The sequence below is a fragment of the Pipistrellus kuhlii genome, unplaced genomic scaffold, assembly GCF_014108245.1.
Source record: "Pipistrellus kuhlii isolate mPipKuh1 unplaced genomic scaffold, mPipKuh1.p scaffold_m20_p_7, whole genome shotgun sequence".
Lineage (NCBI taxonomy): Eukaryota > Metazoa > Chordata > Mammalia > Chiroptera > Vespertilionidae > Pipistrellus > Pipistrellus kuhlii.
In genome coordinates, this window is record NW_023425573.1 from 34,155,189 (window position 1) to 34,180,447 (window position 25,259).

At 41.2% G+C, this 25,259-nt stretch overlaps 1 protein-coding gene across 1 annotated transcript in view; it reads left to right on the forward strand.

The window, feature by feature from the left end:
• TTN (titin) overlaps window positions 1-25,259 on the forward strand; it is a 276,330-nt gene that overhangs the window by 66,577 nt on the left and 184,494 nt on the right. The window contains exons 46-81 of the mRNA XM_045575224.1: window positions 1,232-3,880; window positions 4,641-4,919; window positions 7,052-7,615; window positions 8,146-8,427; window positions 8,528-8,806; window positions 9,255-9,533; window positions 9,634-9,912; window positions 10,030-10,317; window positions 10,430-10,708; window positions 10,801-11,082; window positions 11,178-11,456; window positions 11,564-11,842; window positions 11,944-12,222; window positions 12,350-12,637; window positions 12,762-13,040; window positions 13,195-13,476; window positions 13,577-13,855; window positions 13,973-14,251; window positions 14,364-14,642; window positions 14,745-15,032; window positions 15,276-15,554; window positions 15,842-16,123; window positions 17,160-17,438; window positions 17,555-17,836; window positions 18,624-18,902; window positions 19,017-19,304; window positions 19,450-19,728; window positions 19,824-20,102; window positions 20,207-20,485; window positions 20,608-20,895; window positions 21,038-21,325; window positions 21,863-22,144; window positions 23,249-23,527; window positions 23,647-23,928; window positions 24,080-24,358; window positions 24,448-24,735. Coding sequence (XP_045431180.1) covers window positions 1,232-3,880; window positions 4,641-4,919; window positions 7,052-7,615; window positions 8,146-8,427; window positions 8,528-8,806; window positions 9,255-9,533; window positions 9,634-9,912; window positions 10,030-10,317; window positions 10,430-10,708; window positions 10,801-11,082; window positions 11,178-11,456; window positions 11,564-11,842; window positions 11,944-12,222; window positions 12,350-12,637; window positions 12,762-13,040; window positions 13,195-13,476; window positions 13,577-13,855; window positions 13,973-14,251; window positions 14,364-14,642; window positions 14,745-15,032; window positions 15,276-15,554; window positions 15,842-16,123; window positions 17,160-17,438; window positions 17,555-17,836; window positions 18,624-18,902; window positions 19,017-19,304; window positions 19,450-19,728; window positions 19,824-20,102; window positions 20,207-20,485; window positions 20,608-20,895; window positions 21,038-21,325; window positions 21,863-22,144; window positions 23,249-23,527; window positions 23,647-23,928; window positions 24,080-24,358; window positions 24,448-24,735 — 12,783 coding nt within the window. The remainder of the gene's footprint in view (window positions 1-1,231; window positions 3,881-4,640; window positions 4,920-7,051; window positions 7,616-8,145; window positions 8,428-8,527; window positions 8,807-9,254; window positions 9,534-9,633; window positions 9,913-10,029; window positions 10,318-10,429; window positions 10,709-10,800; window positions 11,083-11,177; window positions 11,457-11,563; window positions 11,843-11,943; window positions 12,223-12,349; window positions 12,638-12,761; window positions 13,041-13,194; window positions 13,477-13,576; window positions 13,856-13,972; window positions 14,252-14,363; window positions 14,643-14,744; window positions 15,033-15,275; window positions 15,555-15,841; window positions 16,124-17,159; window positions 17,439-17,554; window positions 17,837-18,623; window positions 18,903-19,016; window positions 19,305-19,449; window positions 19,729-19,823; window positions 20,103-20,206; window positions 20,486-20,607; window positions 20,896-21,037; window positions 21,326-21,862; window positions 22,145-23,248; window positions 23,528-23,646; window positions 23,929-24,079; window positions 24,359-24,447; window positions 24,736-25,259) is intronic.

Sequence of the window (25,259 nt, forward strand, 5' to 3'; positions counted from 1 at the left end):
GTCCCCTCTTTATCATTCAGAGTTATTGATTTCTTTCCATACTTGGCACATTGGGAACAGTTTTTGTGACAGGGTTTTCAGCAGCATTAACAGAATTCCCACATCTGACACTTTTCTTAGCATCTCCGTGTTTCTGAGCAAATCTATAAGTAGTTGGATTTGTTGGAAGCCTGTGAGGCTGAGCACTCACTGTCTTGAAAGCCAGTCTCTTGCCCACTCTATGTTGAGCCCCTGGCCTTACTCATAACCTTTGGGCCCATACTTCTTGCAACAGGAGGATTTGCAGGAGGCCTCTTCATCTTGAATTATCGCTATCATCCTATCTAAGATTTCCTGCAAACCATGCTCAGCACAGAAAGCACAGTGGTGAAAGTTTCTCACAGCACACTGCACCTCTTCCACATGCTCTTCAGTCCTCCCCAAAAGGCCATTTGAGTGGGAGGTGGGACCACACACCAATGGTGAAACTAAGGAGATTTGTGAAGGGAGTGCATGGGAGTCCATGGGAGTCAGGAGCCCCAATCAAGATTTTTAAGTTAGAGTGGTTTTCTCTCATCTGATTCTCCCATTTTCTTGACTAACTTGAGTTAATATAGGTCTTATTATCAAAGCTTTGTTATGGTACTGTGGCAGTTTACATGGGCAAAAGATGACTTGCATTTCAAGTAACTGTAAACAGCAGTTCTCTCTTAAATTCAGATTAAACATCCCCTGCAGCCCTTTGTTTTTAACAACGGCTTCAGTTTATCAGCAGTAACTGAAATATGGATTATTTATTTTGGAAATCATCAGTCTTCAATTTGATAATGAGGATATTTTTGCAAATTAAAATTTTATGTATAAGCAATAATTCTGGACCTTTCAAAGAATTGATTGAAATAACCATGGGTTCTTTTAGTACAAATAGACAGCAGTGTTTTGAACTTGAGTATTGGTATAATAGCACAAAGAAAAATTCATAAGAACATCTTTAACATTTATAAACTCTGACCCAAATGAAGTGATTGAAAGCTGCATGAGTACATTCTTTATAATCATATAATGTGATATATAATAAACTAAGGTTAAACACTTAGAAATGTGCTTGGTAATAAGTTAATCTCAGGATAATCTAATGATTTCAGGAATAAGGCAGAAGAAGACCATCAAGTGGTACATAATTCTTTGACTTTCATTTTTTTGTTGTTAAATAAAATTGATGGTAAAATAGTAATCATTTTTCCCCATACAGAGTTTTCTAGTTGTCTTCTGTCTGCTGAGGAAGAAGGACGCCAAACCTATAGCTCTGACCTTCAGCTATCTAAGGGAAATGAAACACTTGAACTTTTATCTGAACGTCCAGCCCCTTCAACTAAATTCTATTCCAAAAAGGAAGGCAGTGCCCCAGTTTTTATCAAAGAATTGTCAAATGCTGAAATAAGCATAGGGGATGTGGCTAAACTATCTGTTACAGTCACTGGCATCCCCAAGCCTAAAATTCAGTGGTTCTTCAATGGAATAAAGTTAACGCCTTCTACTGACTACAAATTTGTTTTTGATGCTAATGATTACAGCTTGATCATTCTGTTCACAAAATTTGAAGATGAGGGAGAGTATACATGTATTGCCAGTAATGAGTATGGACAGACAGTATGTAGTGCCTATCTAAAAATAAATCCCAAAGGAGAGGGACACAAGGAGACTGAGCTAGAATCAGCAGTGGAGAAATCTCTGGAAAAGCTTGAAGGTCCTTGTCCTCCTTACTTCCTTAAGGAGTTAAAACCAGTCCACTGTGTTCAGGGGCTCCCTGCCATCTTTGAGTATGTGGTGCTTGGAAAGCCTGCACCCACTGTTTTGTGGTTCAAAGAAAACAAGCAGCTCTGCACCAATGTGTATTACACTATCATTCATAATTCCGATGGTTCTGGGACATTCATTGTCAATGACCCTCAGAAGGAAGATAGTGGCCTCTATGTCTGTAAAGCAGAGAACGTGTGGGGTGAGTCCACCTGTGCTGCGGAGCTGCTGGTGCTTCTGGAAGACACGGACATGACTGATGCGCCCTGCAAAGCCAAGCCCACCCCAGAGGCTCCCCAAGGTTTTCCACAGAAGTTGTTGAAGGGCCCTGCTTTTGAAGCATTCGACTCAAAGCTGGAAATTGCAGCTGAGCAATTGCAATCCACGGCCTTGCTGGAGCGGGATGTGCCGATTACTGAGAGCACCGGGGGACTTCTTCCTCTCGATGGCACTCTTCATGTTCAGCCTACCAAGGAGCCACCTCCCAGGTCACACCTGCAGGTTGTTCAGACCCAGGAAACCCTCCCCAAAGAAGATATTCTAATGCCTGCATCACAGGTGGTTCTATCAGATACTGAAAAAACTTTCCCAAGTGCCGTATCTGTAGAAGAAATTAGTTCATTAACAGCTGACCCTCTGAAACTTTTATTAGCTCAGCCAGAAGGGAATTATCCACAGTCTTTGATAGAAGAACCTCCAGCCCATTTATATCCAACTTCTGTGGCTGAGGAAGTACTTTTACCAAAAGAAAAGATAGTACCTGGTGTGGACAAAGAGCAAATACGGACTCCTCACAAGCAAGAGGCACACAGTGCTCTGATCCTGAGTCAGAGCTTAGCTGATGGACAGGTGGAAAGCTTCGAGGGTCTTGACATTGTGGTCTCTGAAGTAAACCGGGAGCCCCAGGTCCCGTCAGAACACACGTGCACGGAAGAAGGTGTAATTTTGATGGAAAGTGCAGATCAGCTAGAAAGTACAGCTCACGATTTTGTGGCCAGGACAGAGGAGAGCAAGTCCTTAAGTTTCCCACTAGCATGTGAGGAAAAACAGGTACTGCTTAAGGAAGAGCATGCTGACCACTGGACCATGCCCCCTAACCAAACCATGGAGTATAAGAAAGAGCCGGAGGCAATCAAGGGCGTGCAGGAAGTGCAGGGCCGTGACTTTCTCTCGAAGGAAAGTTTGCTTTCTGGTATTCCGGAAGAACAAAGATTAAACCTGAAAACACAGATCCGCAGGGCTTTGCAAGCAGCAGTGGGCAGTGAGCAAATGAGTCTTTTCTCTGAGTGGTTGAGAAACATCGAGAAGGTGGAGGTCAAGGCCATAAGCTTCACCCAAGAGCCCAAACGCATTATGTGTACCTACCTTATTACCACAGTGAAGTCTCTAACAGAAGAAGTAACCATTGCGATTGAAGGCATCGATCCTCAAACGGCTAACTTGAAAACTGAATTTAAGGATGCTCTGTGCGCTATTATATGTGAGGAAGTGAACATCTTAACAGCCGAGGACCCAAGAATTCAGGAAGGAGCCCAAACAAGCTTGCAGGGAGAAGTAGGTTCTTTTTCAGAGTCACAGAAGATTGAAGCAATCACTGAACCAGAAGTTGAATCTAAATATTTTGTCCCAACAGAAGAGGTCAGTTATTTTAAAGTGGAAAGTCAAATCAAAGTTGTGGATGCGACTCTCACTGACGGTGTTGTCACCCCTGCTATCTCTGACGAAAAACAGGATGAGGTACCAAAACCACCCGAGGAACAAGACAAGTCCTCTGAGAGTGTTTTAGAGAAGGCTGGGCCAGTAGAGATACAGGAAACTGGGGGCCGTCCTGTTATACATACACCCTTGGTGGACACGATTGCTCAGGAAGGTGATGTTGTTAAACTCACGTCATCCATAACAAATGCCAAAGAGGTGAATTGGTATTTTGAGAGAGAACTGGTGTCTTCAGATGAAAAGTTCAAGTGTTTCCAAGATCAAAATACATATACGCTAGTAATCAACAAAGTAAGCAAAGACGAGCATCAAGGAGAGTATACCTGTGAGGCCTTGAATGACCGAGGAAAAACAGCGACTTCGGCAAAACTCACTGTAGTCGAAAGAGGTTGGATTTTTAAGGATTAAGTAGATCAAGCTCTAACATTCACTGGATTGTAATGATTTAGGTCTCGTCACCAAATTTTCACTTATCTGCCACTGCTAGAACGTAGTCGAGTTAAAGTAAGGTTGAAGTCACAGACATAATCATGGTTATTTCCTCACTGCCTTATTGGCTAATGTTATATCTACATCATTATTCGTTTTTAAAATAAGACATGCTTTTATATGTTTCATAATACCAATACACATGCTTTTTATATGAAAATACTTTAATCACGTGACACAAAGCTGTCAGTGAATGCCTAGCCACTCTAAAATGGCCAGCCTCATCCCCAAATTCAAAATAACCATGATTAATTGTCTAAGTTTCTTAGTTCTATTTCTTTTTTCTGTTGTTTCTCTTAATCACTTTATTTAGTAGATCACGTGTTTTTTTTTTCACATTGTTCTCAGTGTTTCTAGTCAGCATGGTATATTTAAAGAATATGTCATGTTGTTATGCATGTAAGCCAGTAGCATCACATTTTAATGATTTTTTTCACAATTCACTGCAAAGTAATGATTGACTATGTTGAGAGCTGCTTATTGTCTTTTCCTGCCTTCAATGATCTTCCTCATTTTCCAGTCACTTGTCCTACTGCTGCAATCTGTCTCACCAATTTCAACTGTTTTACTTCATTAACAGAAACAAAAGTTAGAAGGAAAAGAAAAATGTGGTCTGCCTGATAAGGAGGCCTGCTAATGGACTCTGCTTCCCTTTGCAGCTGCCCCCGTGATCAAGAGGAGAATCGAGCCGCTTGAAGTAGCTCTGGGCCACCTCGCCAAGTTCACCTGTGAGATCCAGAGTGCCCCTAATGTCCGATTCCAGTGGTTTAAGGCTGGCCGAGAAATTTACGAGAGTGACAAGTGTTCTATCCGATCGTCAAATTACGTCTCCAGCCTGGAAATTCTGAGAACCCAGGTTGTTGACTGCGGCGAGTACACCTGCCAGGCCTCTAATGAGTATGGCAGCGTCAGCTGTACAGCCACACTCACTGTGACAGGTAAATGCCGAACATTGAATCCGATGTTGTCCTCTCATTTCATATTGTTGCCTGATTTGCTTTTCATCCAGGTGCCGGGAGTGTGTGTTCTACCAACTGGAGAGACCAATAGCCAAGCTGGTAACATGGTAACATGGTGCTGAGGTGCCGCAGAACCTGTGCGGGACAAGAAATCATTCTTTAGTCATGGTTCTAACAATAACTAAATAAAGATAATTTATTATTTTGAGGGAAATGTTAAGGAATCAAATGAGCAGTGGCTCCTGAAAATTGGTTTTGAGAGATTTTGTTTTGTTTTTATCTCTCTCTCTCTCTCGTTTCTAATGATCAACTCGGTGGATATATCTTGGGTAACTACAAATGGCTTGTCCCATAATGTAAAAATTTCAGGACCACCAAAATTTTTGGTGCCATTAAAAAAATATATGATACCCCAATATATTTAATAATTTGGAACCAGTTAATTACTTAAGAACAGAATTACAAACTAAGAAAAGCCAGAGCATAGGACTAAAGTGAAGCAAATTCTAATGTGAGACGGGGAACTAGCACAGGACTGTAAACTAGGCTTCATTCTTTATTGAAAAATAAGAGCAACTAAACAAATATTTTATTTGCAATATCTTAATGGACACACAGGATGACATCAGAGTACTTAACACTCACCAAGTGTTTGAATTCCCTCATTAGAAAAAAAAAGAAGTCAGTAGCTCTTTCCTTTTCTTTCTCTCTCTCTTTCTTTCTCTCCCGCCCCCTTCAAGGCAAAGTATGAACTATGATTTAGAGTCATCTTGTTAAGAGAAGCCATGCACTAATGTCAGGGCAGGACTGTGGACTATCCCTTAGTCTTCTTTTTCAGTGAGAACATTAAGGAGGAAGGCAAAAGCAGCACATCTGTTTGACTTAAAAAGTCAGAGTTTCTTGTAGCTTCTATTCTTCTACAACCTCTTTACATATCAGAAAATCTGAAACCCAGGCCCATGGAAACCCAGCCAGTGGTTTTCACTTTGCAATCAAAGAATCACCATGCAAACATGTACATGGTTTTAATTGTAATGACACTTTGAGAAATTTCTTTATCCAAATTAGGCCAATTCAGTAATGGGACTAATACTCAAGCTTCAAATATGAGAAGAGAGAAAGGAGGGGGATTTCTAAGTAATGGGAAGGGAGGTTCCTAAAAGCTTGCTTCATAATTCAAGCTGGGGAGGAGAATTACGGTGATAAATAGTTTGACAAGTTTGAAATGACTTAGTGGTTGCTTTCAAAGTTAAGTCACTTAAGGATTTACTGGTGGTTGACATGAGGGTTAGAGAGATTTACAAAACTCCCAAACTTTTTACCACTGAATATCTCTACTGTTCAGAAAAGTCAAGTTCAGTTTTTATCTTTCTTATACAGTCTTCTAATTAGCCAGAATTAAAGTATCAGCTGAATTTCTTATCAAAGAATTTAAACAATTAATCAACTCCTAAAATGGACAAATCTTTAGCAATAGTAAGTTAATGTTGCTAAATAAAGGAACATTTGTTCTTCCCTTTGATAGAGACATTTAAAATGCTGTCTTGCTCCTCTATAAAGAATACTCTTATCCATTTTCTTTGACAAATCTTTTTTATTTTATTAATACACTATCTTATTTTATTTTATTTTTGATTTGTCTTTATTGTTGAAAGTATTATAGATGCCCTCTTTTTTCCCCCTTGACCTCTCTCCTCCCACATTACCCCCCCCCCTTCACCGCACTATTGTCTGTGTCCCTTGGTTATGCACATATGCATATAAGTTCTTTGGTTAATCCCTCCCTCAACCCTCCCTCTGAGATCCGTCAGTCTGTTCCATACTTCCATATATCTGGATCTATTTGTTTGTCAGTTTGTTTTGTTCATTAGATTCCACATATAAGTGAGATCATGTGATACTTGTCTCTCCTACTGTCTTATTTTGCTTAGCGTAATACTCTCCAGGTCCCTTCATGCTGTCTCAATGTGTACCTTATTTTAAATAATGTCTCATGTTTATCTAAAGATATAACTCATCTTTTTTTTTTTTTTTATTTAACTTGGAATATGTAATTATAACAAGAGCTTTGGTGGGGACAAAATATAATGTTGAAAAAACTTTTTTTGCAGAGGCATATCCACCAACCTTTTTCTCCAGGCCTAAGTCCGTTACCACCTTTGTGGGTAAGACAGCCAAGTTCCTCTGCACAGTGACAGGGACTCCCGTGATTGAAACCATCTGGCAGAAAGATGGTGCTGCTCTGCCGCCTTCCCCTAACCGCAAGATCTCAGACGCAGAGAACAAGCACAGTTTAGAACTCTCAAACCTTACAGTTCAAGACAGAGGCGTTTACTCTTGTATGGCTTCTAACAAGTTTGGAGCCGACATCTGCCAAGCTGAGTTGATCATAATTGACAAACCACATATCATTAAAGAATTAGAGCCCGTGCAGTCAGCCATCAATAAGAAGATCCACCTTGAATGCCAAGTAGACGAAGACAGAAAAGTCACAGTGACATGGAATAAAGATGGGCAAAAACTCCCAGCTGGGAAAGATTATAAGATCTATTTTGAAGATAAAATAGCATCCCTTGAGATCCCTCTTGCCAAACTAAAAGATTCAGGAACCTATGTGTGCACAGCGTCCAATGAGGCTGGGAGCAGCTCCTCCTCTGCGACAGTAACGGTCAGAGGTAAGAAATGCGTGGCTGGTATCTTTTCATCCTTCTCTGAAAGGATGAAAAACTGTTGAGAAACATTTCAGTACATTGTGTCACTGAAATGATTTCATCCAAGCAAACCTTTTGGTTTGGGGAAGTCCTGGCATTGTTTGATTTTAAATTTTCTATCTTCTTCCAAATTCACTCACTTTTCAAACTATCTGCCATTAACAGCACTTGCTTAAAATCTCTTCTAAGAACTTCAAATGTCTAGGAAATCCTTAACTAATCTTTTATAAAATTGCTCTTTGTGTAAGTGGAGTTGGCTTGGGTTTGTTTCTTTGCTTGTTTGTTTGTTTGTTTGTTTTTAATCAAGAGATTGGAAGCGTGTTTTAGAATCATGGAAACATGGAAAGGTCTTGTAAGCACCACAACCTTTTCAAACATTCCATGCAGACATTTTGTGTTGGTTGCGTGTTTTTGTCGTGTGCATCTGCTTACCTTTTGTGGAGTTCATGCTGCAGACACCATTTCTTTTTTCTCTTCTTGTGAACGTTGCATAGAGCCACCCTCCTTTGTGAAGAAGGTGGACCCCTCTTACTTAATGCTCCCCGGCGAATCAGCGCGCCTCCATTGCAAGCTGAAAGGCTCCCCTGTGATCCAGGTCACTTGGTTCAAAAATAACAAAGAACTGAGTGAGAGTAACACAATCCGAATGTCCTTTGTCAATTCGGAGGCTGTGCTCAATGTAACCGATGTAAAAGTTGAAGACAGTGGGAGCTACTCCTGCGAAGCAGTGAATGATGTTGGCAGTGACAGCTGCAGTGCCGAAATAGTTATCAAAGGTTTGTGTGCTCAGTTACAGCCCCTTGCTTTTCTGAGAAAAGATTTTCTCTATCGTTGCCGGGGACACATGACTTACACCATGCTTTCGTGCTTTTGTAGAGCCTCCTTCTTTCATCAAAACTCTTGAGCCTGCAGATATAGTGAGAGGAACAAACGCCCTCCTTCAGTGTGAAATCTCGGGCACGGGACCCTTTGAAGTTAGCTGGTTCAAAGATAAGAAGCAAATCCGAAGTAGTAAAAAGTACAGGTTGTTTTCCCAGAAGTCTTTTGTGTCTCTGGAGATCTTTTCTTTTAATAGCGCGGACGTTGGTGAATATGAATGTGTTGTTGCTAATGACGTCGGCAAGTGTGGCTGCAGTGCAACACACTTACTAAAAGGTCAGTGTTTGAAAACCTGGTGCCTCTTTAAGAAATTGTCCAAATGGCTTTCTTAACCAAGGGGGAAGAACACTGGTGGTTTCCCATCTTCTCTTAACCTTTCATAATACGTTTTGCCTTTGGCTTGATCTGGGACTTTGGGGATACAATAGGTGACCTTCATCCAGTGTTAATCCTGAGGTGGGTGTAAATATTGAATATCTGATAACAAAAGTGAATTACATCAAATGCTATTTTGTTGACTGATAACCATCTATCTTCTATGCTTCTTTCTCTTGGGTAAAATTGTAATTCTTCTTAAATTTTATTTCTTCCTCTAATTAATCAACACTATGGGATAGCATTTTGGACAAGATAAGTGTAATCTTGATAAAACTCTTAAATATATATGGGGTGGAAAGTGTTTGGGAATTGATAAGTTTTGTATATACTCTCTTTCTTTGACTAGAACCACCAACCTTTGTAAAGAAAGTAGATGACTTTACTGCACTAGCAGGACAAACAGTTACCTTACAAGCTGCTGTGAAAGGGTCAGAACCCATTTCCGTCTCATGGATGAAAGGACAAGAGATCATCAAAGAAGATGGGAAAATCAAAATGAGCTTTTCCAAAGGTGTCGCGGTCTTGACCATCCCTGACGTTCAGATTAGTCTGGGTGGCAAATACACATGCCTGGCTGAGAATGAAGCCGGAAGCCAGACATCTGTTGGGGAATTAATAGTGAAAGGTTCGTGTAGGAACATTTTTAACTTTGAATCACTATTTCCACTTAAAAATAAAAACCCTAGCACACATCTTGGAATGTTAACTATTTAATGCCCTTGTAGAACCTGCCAAAATTGTTGAGCGAGCGGAGCTGATCCAGGTGACAGCAGGAGACCCAGCCACGCTGGAGTACACGGTCACAGGCACCCCAGAGCTCAAGCCCAAATGGTACAAAGACGGGAGACCTCTGGTGGCCAGTAAAAAGTATCGAATAAGTTTTAAAAACAACGTTGCCCAGCTCAAATTTTATTCAGCTGAGCTGCACGATAGTGGCCAGTACACGTTTGAAATTTCCAATGAGGTGGGCAGCAGCTCATGTGAGACCACTTTCACTGTCCTAGGTTAGTATCTCTAGAAACCCGTGCTCCCTATTCCTTTGAAAACCAACAAACGACCGAAAATACAAGCAGGAACACATTTCCATATTGACCTTTCTTCCCTTCTTGTGCCATGAACAGATCGAGACATTGCTCCATTTTTTACCAAACCCCTACGCAACGTGGATAGTGTTGTTAGCGGTACCTGCAGGCTGGACTGCAAAATCGCCGGCTCCCTCCCCATGAGGGTGTCCTGGTTTAAGGATGGGAAGGAAATAGCTTCTTCTGACAGATACAGAATAGCGTTTGTGGAAGGCACCGCCTCTTTGGAGATAAGCAGAGTAGACATGAATGACGCAGGGAATTTCACCTGTCGCGCCACGAATTCCGTGGGGAGCAAGGACAGCAGCGGAGCCCTGATTGTGCAAGGTTGGATGGAGACTGCCTTTCATTCTTACTGTAGACGATGTTCAAATTGAGACTTCTCCCTTAGATTGTGCCTCTTAACTCTTTGAAATTCTTTCTTATGCCCCTTCTTTAGAACCACCCAGTTTTGTAACTAAACCCGCATCCAAGGATGTTCTGCCCGGCTCGGCAGTCTGCCTGAAGAGCACCTTCCAAGGGTCTGTTCCTCTCACAATCAAATGGTTTAAGGGTGACAAAGAGCTGGTTTCCGGTGGAAGCTGCTATATCACCAAAGAAGCTTTAGAAAGTTCCCTGGAGCTCTATTCAGTAAAAACCTCTGACTCAGGCACATATACCTGTAAAGTCAGCAACGTCGCCGGAGGCGTGGAATGCAGCGCAAACTTATTTGTAAAAGGTTCGCGGTGTTTTCTGGACATCTTTGCACTGCCATTGTTGTAAGCTGCTGCCTCTTTCTCGCGTTTCTTAATAACTTCTTTCCTTCCATAGAACCTGCCACATTTGTTGAAAAATTAGAGCCGTCACAGCTCTTAAAGAAAGGAGATGCCACCCAGCTAGTCTGCAAAGTCACTGGCACCCCTCCGATTAAAATCACGTGGTTTGTCAACGATAGAGAGATTAAGGACAGCAGCAGGCACAAAATGTCTTTTGTGGAGTCCACTGCGGTTCTAAGGCTTACGGATGTTGCTGTTGAAGACAGTGGGGAATATATGTGTGAGGCCCAAAACGAGGCTGGCAGTGACCACTGCGGTAGCATTTTAATAGTCAAAGGTTTGTGTTCACCTTGCCCCTTACGTTACCCACATTGTGGCCCCTAGCACAGATGCCTCCCGCATTCACTCAAAATAATTCCTTTTCCACTATAGAGTCACCTTACTTTACCAAAGAGTTTAAGCCGGTTGAGGTGTTGAAGGAGTATGATGTCATGTTGCTGGCCGAGGTGGCAGGCACACCTCCCTTTGAGATCACTTGGTTCAAAGATAACACCATTCTGCGGAGTGGTAGGAAGTACAAAACCTTCCTTCAGGATCAGATGGTTAGCCTGCAGATCCTCAAGTTCGTAGCTGCCGATGCTGGTGAATACCAGTGTCGGGCGAGCAACGATGTGGGCAGCAGCACCTGCAGCGCCAGGGTGATGCTCAGAGGTTAGTGTTGGTTCAAATGACCGACTAGCTCTTCTGCAGAGCCCACTCATTTTTAAGCCAGTGTTTCTATAGACCTAGTATTGATTGGGGATTCGTTCTTCTGTTAGAACCACCAACCTTTGTGAAGAAGATCGAGAGCACCAGCTCCCTTCGAGGAGGCACCGCTGCCTTCCAGGCCACGCTGAAAGGCTCCCTGCCCATCACAGTGACTTGGTTAAAAGACAACGATGAAATCACCGAAGACAACAATATAAGAATGACCTTTGAGAACAATGTGGCCAGCCTGTACCTCAGTGGCATCGAAGTCAAGCATGACGGGAAATATGTCTGTCAGGCCAAAAATGATGCAGGGATACAAAGATGTTCTGCATTACTCTCAGTAAAAGGTTGGTTCAGAGAGTCAACCCTGGGTTTTAGGAAAAAGAGCAGATATATGCCTTTCAGCAGAGCGATTCACAGCCCACACTTATCCCTTTGTTTTCTACAGAACCGGCCACAATCACCGAGGAGGCTGTGTCTATAGATGTTACCCAAGGAGACCCAGCCACCTTGCAGGTTAAATTTTCAGGGACAAAGGAGATTACAGCCAAATGGTTCAAAGATGGCCAAGAACTGACCCTGGGCCAAAAATACAAAATCAGTGTCACTGACACAGTCTCTATACTGAAGATTATTTCTACAGAAAAGAGAGATAGTGGAGAATATACTTTTGAAGTTCAAAATGATGTTGGGAGAAGCAGCTGCAAGGCTAGCATTAATGTGTTAGGTTGGTATTGCTTTTTTATGGGGAGGAACTGGGCAATTCTATGCTCCTTCATCTCTTACAATTGTAGAGAAGATATAAATTGGTGGGTTGACCTAACCATTTTTTTAATTTATTTTTTATTACATAGATCTTATCATACCTCCCTCATTCACTAAAAAGCTGAAGAAAATGGACAGCATTAAAGGGTCTTTTATTGACTTAGAATGCATAGTGTCTGGGTCACACCCCATAAGTATCCAATGGTTCAAAGATGACCAGGAAATTTCAGCTAGTGAAAAATACAAATTCTCTTTTCATGACAACACTGCCTTCTTGGAAATCAGGCACCTGGAAAGCATCGATACTGGGACATACACTTGTTCTGCCACCAACAAGGCAGGACACAACCAGTGCAGCGGCCATCTGACAGTCAAAGGTCGGCAATTTTATCTCCTCCTCTCGGGAACTTATTGCTGTCTCATCTCTCAATTCTTACCTTTCTTGCCCGGTTCTAAAATGAATGTTCCTGTCTTCTTTTGCTTCTCTTTCTTTCACCTCAGAACCCCCTTACTTTGTGGAAGAACCCCAGTCGCAAGATGTCAACCCTAATGCAAGGGTTCAGTTAAAGGCTCTTGTGGGGGGCACTGCGCCCATGACGATTAAGTGGTTTAAAGATAACAAAGAGCTGCACTCAGGAGCAGCTCGCTCGGTTTGGAAGGATGATACCTCCACCGTGCTAGAGCTCTTCTCAGCCAAAGCTGCTCATTCCGGAACCTACATTTGTCAACTAAGCAACGACGTTGGTATAGCAACCAGCAAAGCCACTCTCTTTGTCAAAGGTCTGGTCGCTACATCTTCTCACTTTCTTGCTTGTCTAGATTTTCTTGTGGGGGTGGGGGTGGGGGAAGAGGCTTTGGAGATTAATATTGTTTATTGGCCTTTGTTTTAAAAAATGCTCAACTTCACACTTTCCTTCCCCACCCCCATCTTTAGACCCTCCTCAATTCATTAAGAAGCCCAGCCCAGTGTTAGCACTGAGGAATGGACAGTCTACAACATTTGAATGCCAGATAACAGGCACTCCTGAAATCAGAGTTTCTTGGTATTTGGATGGGAATGAGATAACAGCCATTGAGAGGCATGGCATTTCCTTCATCGATGGTTTGGCCACTTTCCAAATTTCCGGTGCCAGGGTAGAAAATAGTGGGACATATGTCTGTGAAGCCCGTAACGATGCGGGCACGGCAAGCTGCAGCATCGAATTAAAAGTGAAAGGTTCGTTACCGGCTCTGCTTTCCATGTTGGCTGCGCTGCTGGCCAGGCTGTGGGTCTTCCCTTGAGTAAGCTAGTCTCTCTCTTCCTTTTGAACTTTTAGAACCTCCCACCTTTATCAGGGAGTTGAGGCCCGTGGAAGTAGTGAAAGATAGTGACGTGGAGCTGGAGTGTGAAGTTATGGGAACACCTCCATTTGAAGTCACGTGGCTGAAGAATAATAAGGAAGTTCGAAGCAGCAAAAAATACACCCTGACTGACAGAGTGTCGGTGTTTAATCTCCACATAACCAAGTGTGACCCCTCAGACACTGGGGAATACCAGTGCATTGTGTCCAATGAAGGCGGCAGCTGCTCTGGCAATGCTAGAGTCTCCCTCAAAGGTCAGTTACACACACGAGAAGCAGGCTGCCCAAGAAAAATTCTGCAGTGCTCTTTCATTTTATGATGTCGGGTAAGAGTTCAAATGTGCCTCTTCTTTTCACACTGTCCAATCACAGAACCACCGTCGTTCACGAAGAAGATAGAAAACATCACTACTGTTCTGAAAAGTTCTGCCACTTTTCAGAGCACCGTGGCAGGCTCTCCTCCCATTTCCATAACCTGGCTGAAGGATGATCAGATCCTTGAAGAAGATGATAACATTCATATTTCCTTTGCAAATAACGTGGCCACTCTTCAGATCAGAGCTGTGGATAATGGACACAGCGGGAGATACACGTGTCAAGCCAAAAATGAGTCAGGCGTTGAGAGGTGTTATGCTTTCCTTTTAGTACAAGGTTTGTAAGCTATTTCCTTTTTTAGTTAGTCTGTGGAGACCCTTTCATAAACATGCCCTATGTCTGGTGGAATGGTCAGTGCAACTCATCCACATTTTAATTCTTGCTACAGAGCCTGCTCAAATCCTAGAGAAAGCTAAATCCGTGGATGTCACTGAGAAAGACCCAGTGACCTTGGAGTGTGTTGTGGCTGGAACACCAGAACTCAAAGTGAAATGGCTTAAAGATGGGAAACAAATTGTGCCCAGTAGATATTTTACAATGAGTTTTGAAAACAACGTGGCCAGTTTTAGGATTCAGTCAGTAATGAAGCAAGACAGTGGTCAGTACACTTTCAAGGTGGAAAATGACTTTGGAAGCAGTAGCTGTGATGCCTACCTGAATGTGCTAGGTTAGTACCTTGGCCCCAGTTGGTTTCCGTTATTTATATTATGTCCTTTGTAAACAAATGGCAACATATTAACGAATGTGTTTTGCTGTTTGCATTGGACAGATCAAAATATTCCTCCATCATTCACTAAAAAATTAGCCAAAATGGATAAAGTTCTGGGCTCTTCTATTCATATGGAGTGCAAGGTGTCTGGCTCACTTCCTATTAGTGCTCAGTGGTTTAAGGATGGAAAAGAAATATCTACAAGTGCAAAATACAGACTTGTCTGTCACGAGAACACCATGGCTCTGGAAGTTTATAACCTGGAATTAGAAGACACTGCGAATTACACGTGCAAGGTCTCCAATGTTGCAGGGGATGATGCATGCAGTGGCATCTTAACTGTGAAAGGTTGGGATTTCTTTACCTCTTCTTGATTCTTCTTTGTAATTGCTTTTAAAGTGTATCACTCTTACCTTGTGGCCTTTAGAGATAAAAGTCTCAATAATTATGTTTCTTTAGATATATATTTGAGTTCAAGAAATATTCAGTCATTACCTCTTTTCAATAAGGTTTTCTTATGTATCCATAAAACTGTCAAAATAATATTTCTAAAGGGGTTTGATTTAATATATTTCTCCTAATAACCTGTAGAACCACCAAGCTTCTTAGTGAAACCTGGGCGCCAACAAGCCATACCTGATTCTTCAGTGGAATTTAAAGCAGTTCTAAAAGGAACACCACCATTCAAAATAAAGTGGTTCAAGGATGATGTGGAACTTGCCCCTGGACCTAAATGCTTCATTGGCTTAGAAGGGTCAACTAGCTTCTTAAATCTCTACTCAGTGGATGCCTCCAAGACAGGACAATACACTTGCCAAGTTACCAATGATGTTGGTAGCGACTCTTGTACTACAATGTTGCTTGTGACAGGTGTGCAGGTTTGATTGTTTTATGTTTCTGTCTAACCTGTGGTCCTTTCTGTGCATCTGTCACTAATCATGCTGAGATATTTTCTGGTTATTTTGATGCCATAATTCTGATCATCTCAACACAAATTAGCTAAGGAGTTTACATTGGATGTGCCCTTCTTTCTAACACAGTGCACTGTGTCTGCCAGGCACTGGTCATGTGTTTTGCTCTTTTCAACATGCTACCTGATTGAATTTTTGTTATTTGTATCTGTTACCTCATAATCTCCTCTTTCCTTCACTCTCTAGAACCACCCAAGTTTGTAAAAAAATTAGAAGCATCCAAAATAGTAAAAGCAGGTGACTCAGCGCGACTTGAATGCAAGATCACTGGATCCCCAGAAATCAGAGTTATGTGGTACAGAAATGAACACGAACTCCCAGCCAGTGATAAGTACAGGATGACGTTCATTGACTCAGTGGCCGTCATACAGATGAACAATCTTGATACTGAGGACGGTGGGGATTTCATTTGTGAGGCTCAGAATCCTGCTGGCAGCACCAGCTGCAGTACCAAGGTCATAGTGAAAGGTAGAGATCTCTTTCTTCTCTTCATTACCTGATACTTACCTTCTTCACCCCTGGGTATCATAGCTCTTTGTCCTTTACCGTCACTTCCATTTGAGTTCATAGAATATTTTCCCAAACTGATATTATTTCCCCTTTTAAATGTTATTTCTTCTTAAGATTTACTTACATGCAGCCAATCATTCTGAGATATTTTCTGGTTATGTCAATGCCATAATTCTGATAATCTCAATACACATTAGCCAAGGAGTTCAAATTTTGATATTTCAAAAGCATGCAAAAACACCAAAGTAGGCATTTTAAAATTAATTTTGCCTTCAATCAATTTATAAATATATCATCCTCAGTATGCTATTTATCGTTCATAATAAGGAGGATGCAAGCAATATAGGTTTTAACCTTACATTTAAAACAGGACAATTATATATTCTTTTCTCTCAAAAATCAGTTCCTATTTTTATAAAATTATATCACAGTACATTGGTGCAAATAATACTGGTATTTCTACTGCCATTTTCCAATATTTTTGTCACAAAGTCCACATTTTTTGTGTGTGTTATGGTTACTGCAGTAAACATCTTTTGAAGCAAAAGACCCAGATCACAAATGTTGTGATGACTTCCAAGTCTCTTCGTTGTAGGACATATACAAAAAATTTATTCCTGAAGTCAGGATTCCATACTTCATGCAAATCATATTAATGAATATAGTTGGGCTTTTGCCTTTGTTTGGTTGTGTTTTCCTTTTTTGATTAGATTTTTACAACTTGCACATCAACCTTTATAGTCCACGATAAATAAGAAAGATGCAGTAGACAGAGTGTTGAACTGCTTAGTAAGGACAGTTAGGCTTTCTGCCAAAGAAGTTAAGTGATTCCTTAAAGGGTAATGGCCACTCTGAAGCTGTTATTCCTCCACACAAGCAATAGCACTTGGCACCATTCCCCATTTAAAGTATCTTGACTCTTCCAATTTAAATAGAATATTCGATGAAATTAAATAGCCCAATTCATAAGAAACTCTTGTGTGTTTTTTTACAGAACCACCTGTCTTTAGCAGCTTCCCCCCTGTAGTAGAAACTCTTAAAAATGCTGAGGTTAGTCTTGAGTGTGAACTCTCGGGAACACCACCGTTTGAGGTGGTGTGGTACAAAGACAAGCGGCAACTCCGAAGTAGCAAGAAATACAAGATTGCATCCAAAAACTTCCATGCAAGTATTCACATTCTCAATGTCGAAACTTCAGACATTGGTGAATACCACTGCAAAGCACAGAATGAAGTGGGAAGTGACACTTGCATTTGCACTGTAAAATTAAAAGGTAAGCATATTTCCTGCTTGTGGCAGAAATGGCAGGAATGTGCAAAAAATTTTTTTTCTCTGTTCCATTATCTGGACAACCTTTTGAACCATCTCCGTCCATCTTCCCATGTTCAGAACCACCAAGATTCGTTTCCAAACTGAACAGCCTCACCGTGGTAGCTGGGGAGCCTGCTGAGTTACAAGCATCTATCGAAGGCGTCCAGCCTATTTCTGTCCAGTGGCTTAAAGAGAAGGAAGAAGTGATTAGAGAAAATGAAAACATCAGAATTACATTTGTGGAAAATGTTGCAACTCTACAGTTTGCAAAAGCAGAACCAGCTAACGCTGGGAAGTATATCTGCCAAATCAAGAATGATGGTGGAGTAAGGGAGAACATGGCCACATTGACAGTTCTAGGTTGGTACAATAATCCCCGGAATAGAAAGGGGTGCCGAATGCTGAGAGAGTTACTTAAGAGTCACTGGTAGAATCTCCTTCTCAGAATTTCTCCTGGAGCTATATTATCCACCATCATCTATTTGAAAGGTTTAGGGAATCTAATAAATCTTCCAAAACTCAGTGATTCTAACAGGAAACACCCATTTGTTTTACTCTTTACTTACTAAATTTCTTGCTGGATTAGCAGATGTAATCATGTCTATCTTTAGTTACTTGTAAAAAAAAAAAATTAGGAGCCCAGCATGACATTTTGTTTCCAAAGTACTAGTTGTTAAAGCTGGCGAGAACAGCAAAGATTACAGTGACTTACCACTTTCATCATTGGGCATATTAAACTTCAATTTTTAATTTTTTGGATAACAACTTCCAAAAAGCTCACTTTTGTACCTGAAAGTAGAGCAAAAAATATACTAAATAATTAAAAAATAACATGTAGCCTTTGCTTTCAATGTCAAGTGCAAAGCTATATATATATATATATATATATATATATATATATATATATATATATATATATATAATCTGCATTGCTTTGGAAATCAACTAGTGCACAAACATATTTCTTAACAATAACTCCTATAATAATAACTCATGACAGTGTGAAATCACATTTTGAGTCTAGAGAGAGAGCCTTCACATAGCATCTCATTGAAATAAACAATCTTAGTGAATCTGATAGTAGAGATCAAGATAGTAGAGATACCTCTACCATACTTTGACAGATGACTATTGAATTGTATTTCAGAACCTGCAGTCATTGTTGAGAAGGCAGGACCCATGACAGTGACTGTAGGGGAGACATGCACTCTGGAGTGTAAGGTGGCTGGCACTCCTGAACTATCAGTTGAATGGTACAAGGATGGAAAACTGTTGACCAGCAGTCAAAAACACAAATTTAGCTTCTACAACAAAATCTCTTCCTTAAAGATTCTCTCCGTTGAAAGGCAAGATGCAGGCACATATACTTTCCAGGTTCAAAATAATGTTGGAAAAAGCAGCTGCACAGCTGTGGTCGATGTCTCAGGTTAGTTCCGATGTATTCCTCCCATTGCTCATGCAAATTCCTTTCAAATGTTCTTCTCTCGAAAGTCTTCTATTCTTCCAAATCATGATGCATCTCTTGCCTTTCCTCACACAGACCGAATGGTTCCTCCCTCTTTCACGCGGAAACTGAAAGATACTGGTGGGGTGCTGGGGACTTCTTGCATCTTGGAATGCAAAGTAGCCGGATCATCGCCTATCTCTGTTGCCTGGTTTCATGAGAAAACTAAGATTGTCAGTGGAGCAAAGTACCAAACCACATTTTCAGATAATGTCTGCACATTGCAGCTGAATTCTCTGGACATGTCAGATATGGGCAATTACACATGTGTGGCTGCCAATGTCGCTGGGTCTGACGAATGTCGTGCAGTGTTGACTGTACAAGGTCAGTGTTAGACACTCAACCCCTTTCTTACAAATTCCTCTTTGGGTTGACACGCTTTTGAAAGTGATCTTCTTTTTTGTAATTCAGAATTGCACTTAAGTTAGAAGCTTACAGGATCTTTTCATTGTCCTTTATGTCTATGTAGAATCACCCTCTTTTGTGAAGGAACCTGAACCTTTGGAAGTACTACCAGGCAAAAATGTCACCTTCACAAGTGTTATCAGAGGAACCCCTCCATTCAAGGTTGGCTGGTTCAGGGGTGCCAGAGAACTGGTGAAAGGAGACAGGTGCAACATCTATTTTGAAGACACTGTAGCGGAACTGGAATTATTTAATGTCGACCTGTCTCAGAGTGGGGAATACACCTGTGTGGTTTCTAACGGTGCTGGCCAAACATCCTGCACCACTCGTCTTTTTGTTAAAGGTTTGCTCAAGAGCATTTGTTCTTCCTATTTTCTGTACACTCATATCTTTGTGTGTTTTTACTGTGTTTAACTGCTGTGCTTTGTCACTCACCAGAACCTGCTGCATTTGTGAAGAAATTAAGCGATCACTCAGTAGAACCAGGCCAGTCCATCATTCTGGAGAGCACCTACACTGGAACCCTTCCCATTTCAGTTACATGGAAAAAGGATGGTGTTCCCATAACCGCATCTGAGAAATGCAACATAGTCACTACAGAGAAAACGTGCATCCTGGAAATTCCTAATAGCACAAAAAGAGACGCAGGAGAGTATTCCTGTGAGATTGAAAATGAGGCAGGAAGGGATGTTTGCAAAGCTCTGGTGTCTACATTAGGTGTGTTGTCTTCTTCTGTCTTAACTGATCAGCATTCATCTAACAGGAAGCAATGGTCTGGTTTTCTTTCATTTCGATTGCTAATGTGAGCCTTTCTTCTTTAGAACCACCTTATTTTGTTACGGAACTGGAACCTCTGGAGGCATCCGTTGGAGATTCCGTCTCTTTTCAGTGCCAGGTTGCTGGGACACCAGAAATCACAGTGTCTTGGTACAAGGGAGACACCAAGTTACGGCCAACTCCTGAGTATAGGACCTACTTTACAAACAATGTGGCCACCCTTGTTTTTAATAAAGTGACTATCAACGACAGTGGAGAGTACACATGTAAGGCAGAAAATAGCATAGGAACTGCTTCTTCTCAGACTGTCTTCAGAATTCAAGGTGATGATGTTATTTTAGAAATTAGTAAATGTATTTTTTTCCTTATCTTAACTCTTTTATCTTTATAAGGGAAATTTTCATTTCATCAACTAATGCCTCAAGTATCACTTGTCCTCCTACAGAGCGTCAACTCCCACCTTCCTTTGCGAGACAATTAAAGGACATTGAACAAACTGTTGGGCTACCAGTTACACTCACTTGTCGATTAAATGGCTCTGCCCCCATCCAAGTGAGCTGGTACAGAGATGGGGTACTTTTGCGAGATGACGAAAATCTACAGACATCCTTTGTGGATAATGTGGCCACTCTGAAAATTCTGGAGACTGACTTGAGTCACTCCGGCCAGTACTCTTGCTCAGCTTCCAATCCACTTGGAACAGCATCTTCTAGCGCTAGACTGACAGCAAGAGGTTTGTTCTCATGTCAATCTCTCTCTTTGCAAACCGTGACTTCTTGCTTATTGCCAACATAGAAATGGCCAATCACAAAAGCAAAAAACAACAACAACAACAACAACAACAACACATTTTGCCTTTTCTTCTCATCTTCCAGAACCTAAGAAATCTCCCTTCTTTGACATCAAGCCTGTATCTATAGATGTTATTGCTGGGGAAAGTGCTGACTTTGAGTGTCACGTTACGGGCGCTCAACCAATGCGAATCACTTGGTCAAAAGATAACAAGGAGATCCGTCCTGGAGGAAATTATACGATCACATGTGTGGGAAACACTCCCCATTTGAGAATTCTTAAAGTAGGCAAAGGAGATTCTGGTCAGTATACTTGCCAAGCAACCAATGACGTTGGCAAAGACATGTGCTCAGCTCAACTCAGTGTGAAAGGTATCGTTATGTGGCATTTGCCAATCTTTGTTCTTTCCCGTGTTTGTGTAAAGTTTCTTTAGTTTTTAAATTTTGGGGGTAAACTGGATCATATGACAATTTGTATATTTGTGTTGGAGGTAACATTCATTAAAATTTCCGTTTTCTCTTTGTATTGTTTTTTAAGTTAGTGTATTGGTAAGTGTAATCCTACCAGTAAGTGTTGTTTAATTGATATTTGTTAAATGTTGTTTCAACTATCCATTCTCTTTTTCCCTTCTTTCCTGTCCCATAGCATTCTGATTTGTCATCACTAAACGTTAATCAAGCATTTCTATAATACATCAATTTGTATGTTGTAACTTATAAATTCAAACTACAAAATAAACTTATCAATTTAATTCTCTTTAAAAATATGAGAAGCTGATTTAATAGAAAAGGCACCTTATTTCACCACAAAATTCTCAGGAAGGATATTCTTACTAAACCAGTTTAAATAAGCAGTTACAGGGTCTTCAACTACAAACATGTTATTTTTTTCCCCTTTTGATTTACTAGAACCTCCAAAGTTTGTTAAGAAATTAGAAGCTTCAAAAGTTGCAAAGCAGGGGGAAGCCATCCAACTGGAATGTAAAATAAGTGGTTCCCCAGAAATCAAAGTGGTATGGTTCCGAAATGACAGTGAGCTCCACGAAAGTTGGAAATACAGCATGTCCTTCGTTAATTCCGTGGCATTGCTCACCATCAATGAGGCCAGCGCTGAGGACAGTGGAGACTATATCTGTGAAGCTCATAACGGTGTTGGAGATGCCAGTTGCAGCACAGTGCTGACTGTTAAAGGTTAGTCACACTGAACTGCTTTCTTCATTCCCATCTGATTTCCATTCCTGCTCAGGAATGTTATGAACTCCAAAGTAGCAAGGCTAGTTAACCTGTTAACTGAGTGGGACCTATAAATACGTCAAGCATAAACACTATTGTGAACGGGTAGGACATATGAATACGTCCTTGAAATATATGTTGTGCCCTGAGAGGGATGGTATATATTTTTTGTAATCTTTTTTTTAATATATTTTATTGATTTTCTTAGAGGAAGGGAGAGAGATAGAGAGCTAGAAACATTGATGAGAGAGAAACATCAACCAGCTGCCTCTTGTACACCCCCTACTGGGGATGTGCCCACAACCAATGTACATGCCCTTGGCCGGAATCGAACCTGGGACCTTTCAGTCCGCAGACCAACTCTCTACCGCTGAGCCAAACCTGCTTCGGCTGTAATCTTTATAATTGTTTGTAAAATTTATAATTTTTTAATTCGATGTTTCCATTTTTTTGTTGGTATTCTTTTCTGTTTGTAATTTTGTATTTTCCTTTGTGCTTTATATATAAATAAACGAAAAAATATATATTTCATTTATTTTAATTAAGTATAAATAAAAAAAATTATATAAAATTACGTCCCTTGGGTGTGACGTACTGACACGTCCTAGTGAAAAAGTATGCGCCCGTTGTACGTTGCGTAATTAAAAAGGGAACTCCCCGGAGTACTTCATGCAGTTCTTAAACTAGTTTTTAGAAATTGTCATTTCTTAAGTTAGCATTTTGTTATATGGTCACACCAGCCATTCTTTTTTAAAATTTTCTTTATTGATTAAGGTATCACATAATTGTCCTCATCCCCCCCTTTTCCATCCCAAACCCTTGTCCCTAGCCCCCTGTTGTCCGTGACCACCTATTAGGATTATCTGCATGCATACAAGTCCTTTGGTTAATCTCCCCGCAGTACCCCCACCCTCCCCTACCTTCTCTTTGAGGTTTGAAAATCTAATCGATGCTTCCCTGTCTCCAGCCATTCTTAATGATTATAGATTCTAATTTGTTTTTCATTTTTAGTATGCAAATGTTTTTATTGTTTATCTTTTCTTCCCCTCCCCCCCCCAATAGCACCTCCTGTTTTCACCCAGAAGCCTTCTCCAGTAGGAGCCCTTAAAGGTTCTGATGTCATCTTACAATGCGAAATTTCGGGAACGCCCCCATTTGAAGTGATATGGGTTAAAGACCGGAAGCAAGTTCGAAGCAGCAAGAAATTTAAAATGACTTCAAAAAATTTTGATGCAAGTCTCCATATCCTTAACCTTGAAGCCTCTGATGTAGGAGAATATCACTGCAAAGCTACTAACGAGGTGGGAAGTGACACGTGTGTCTGCACTGTCAAGTTCAGAGGTTTGTATATATGGGTACATACATGTGTGTCCCCTCCTTTCATCTTTTCTTACTTGACCAACCATTTATGTGGGTGTGATTCTAATTTTTCCCCCTAAATTACAAATTTCTTTCATCAGAACCTCCACGGTTTGTGAAAAAGCTGAGTGACACCTCCACCCTCGTTGGGGATGCTGTGGAGCTACGGGCTGTAGTGGAAGGCTTCCAGCCCATTTCTGTCGTCTGGCTGAAAGACAGAGGCGAAGTCATCAGAGAGAGTGAAAACACGAGAATTTCATTCGTTGATAACATCGCAACCCTACAACTTGATAGCCCACAAGCATCTGATGCCGGGAAATATGTGTGCCAAATAAAAAATGATGCTGGAATGAAAGAATGTTCCGCAGTCTTGACTGTACTAGGTTAGTAGCAAAGTATAGCCTGGGGAGGGAGGATAATCAGATTAATTGACCCACGATCATTTTCTACAAATACTACTCCTTCCCAATATTGAGTACATGTGTCGTTTGGACGGTGAGTTTATTTTCAATGTAATTACACTTCATCTTTTAGAACCAGCCAGAATCATAGAGAAGCCAGAACCCATGACTGTCACGACTGGAAATCCTTTTGCATTAGAGTGTGTAGTGGCTGGATCCCCAGAACTTTCAGTCAAGTGGTTCAAAGATGGAAGAGAATTATCCGCAGACAGCAAACACCACATCACCTTCATCAACAAAGTGGCGTCCCTGAAGATCCCCTCTGCAGAAATGAGTGACAAGGGCTTATACAGCTTTGAAGTGAAAAACAGTGTTGGTAAAAGTAACTGCACTGTATCTGTTCACATTTCCGGTAAGTAGGAGGAGGTATTTATGGTTATATAATTTTTTCCTGGAAAACAAAGCTTCTCCTTAAACAGAAAACTACCCTTCTCCACATAGATCGAGTTGTGCCTCCTTCCTTCATCCGCAAGCTGAAAGACACGAACGCCACCCTAGGGGCCTCAGTGGTTTTGGAGTGCCGAGTCTCTGGCTCGGCCCCAATCTCTGTTGGCTGGTTTCAGGATGGAAATGAGGTTGTTAGCGGGCCTAAATGCCAGTCCAGCTTCTCGGAAAATGTCTGTACTTTGAAGCTGAGCTTACTGGAGCCTTCCGACGCAGGCACATACACGTGTGTGGCTGCCAACGTGGCTGGTTCTGAGGAGTGCTCGGCAGTCCTGACTGTGCAAGGTCAGTGTGCAAGGATCAGGCTGCCGTTTCTCAAGTCTCTTCCACGTGACTTGGTGCCTGCCTTGCATGGAATGTCTTTACTTCATCTTTATTTATTAGTCTTGGCTCTCTTTTCTTTTCTTAAAGTTATTATTTTATGTTTTTCATCACCATTTATCCCCTCCATTCACTCTTGCTCTTCCATCCATCCCCTCCTCATACAATCATCATACCGTTGTCTGAGTCCTTGAGTTTTCTCTCTTTAGACTTTCTTTTTTTGTTCATTTCCCCCTGACCATTTCACCTCCGCCTCACACCACCACCATCCATAGCTGTCTGTCTGCCTTCTATGAGTCTGTCTCCATTACACTTGCTAGTTCAGTTTGTTCATTAATTTCCATACATGAGTGAAATCATATCATACCTGTCTCTCATTGAAACATATTAGCAAAATGTTCTCCACCTCCATCCATGCTGTTGCAAAGGGTAACATTGTCTTCCTTTTCATGGTAGAGTAGTATTCCATGTGTACATGTGCCACAGTT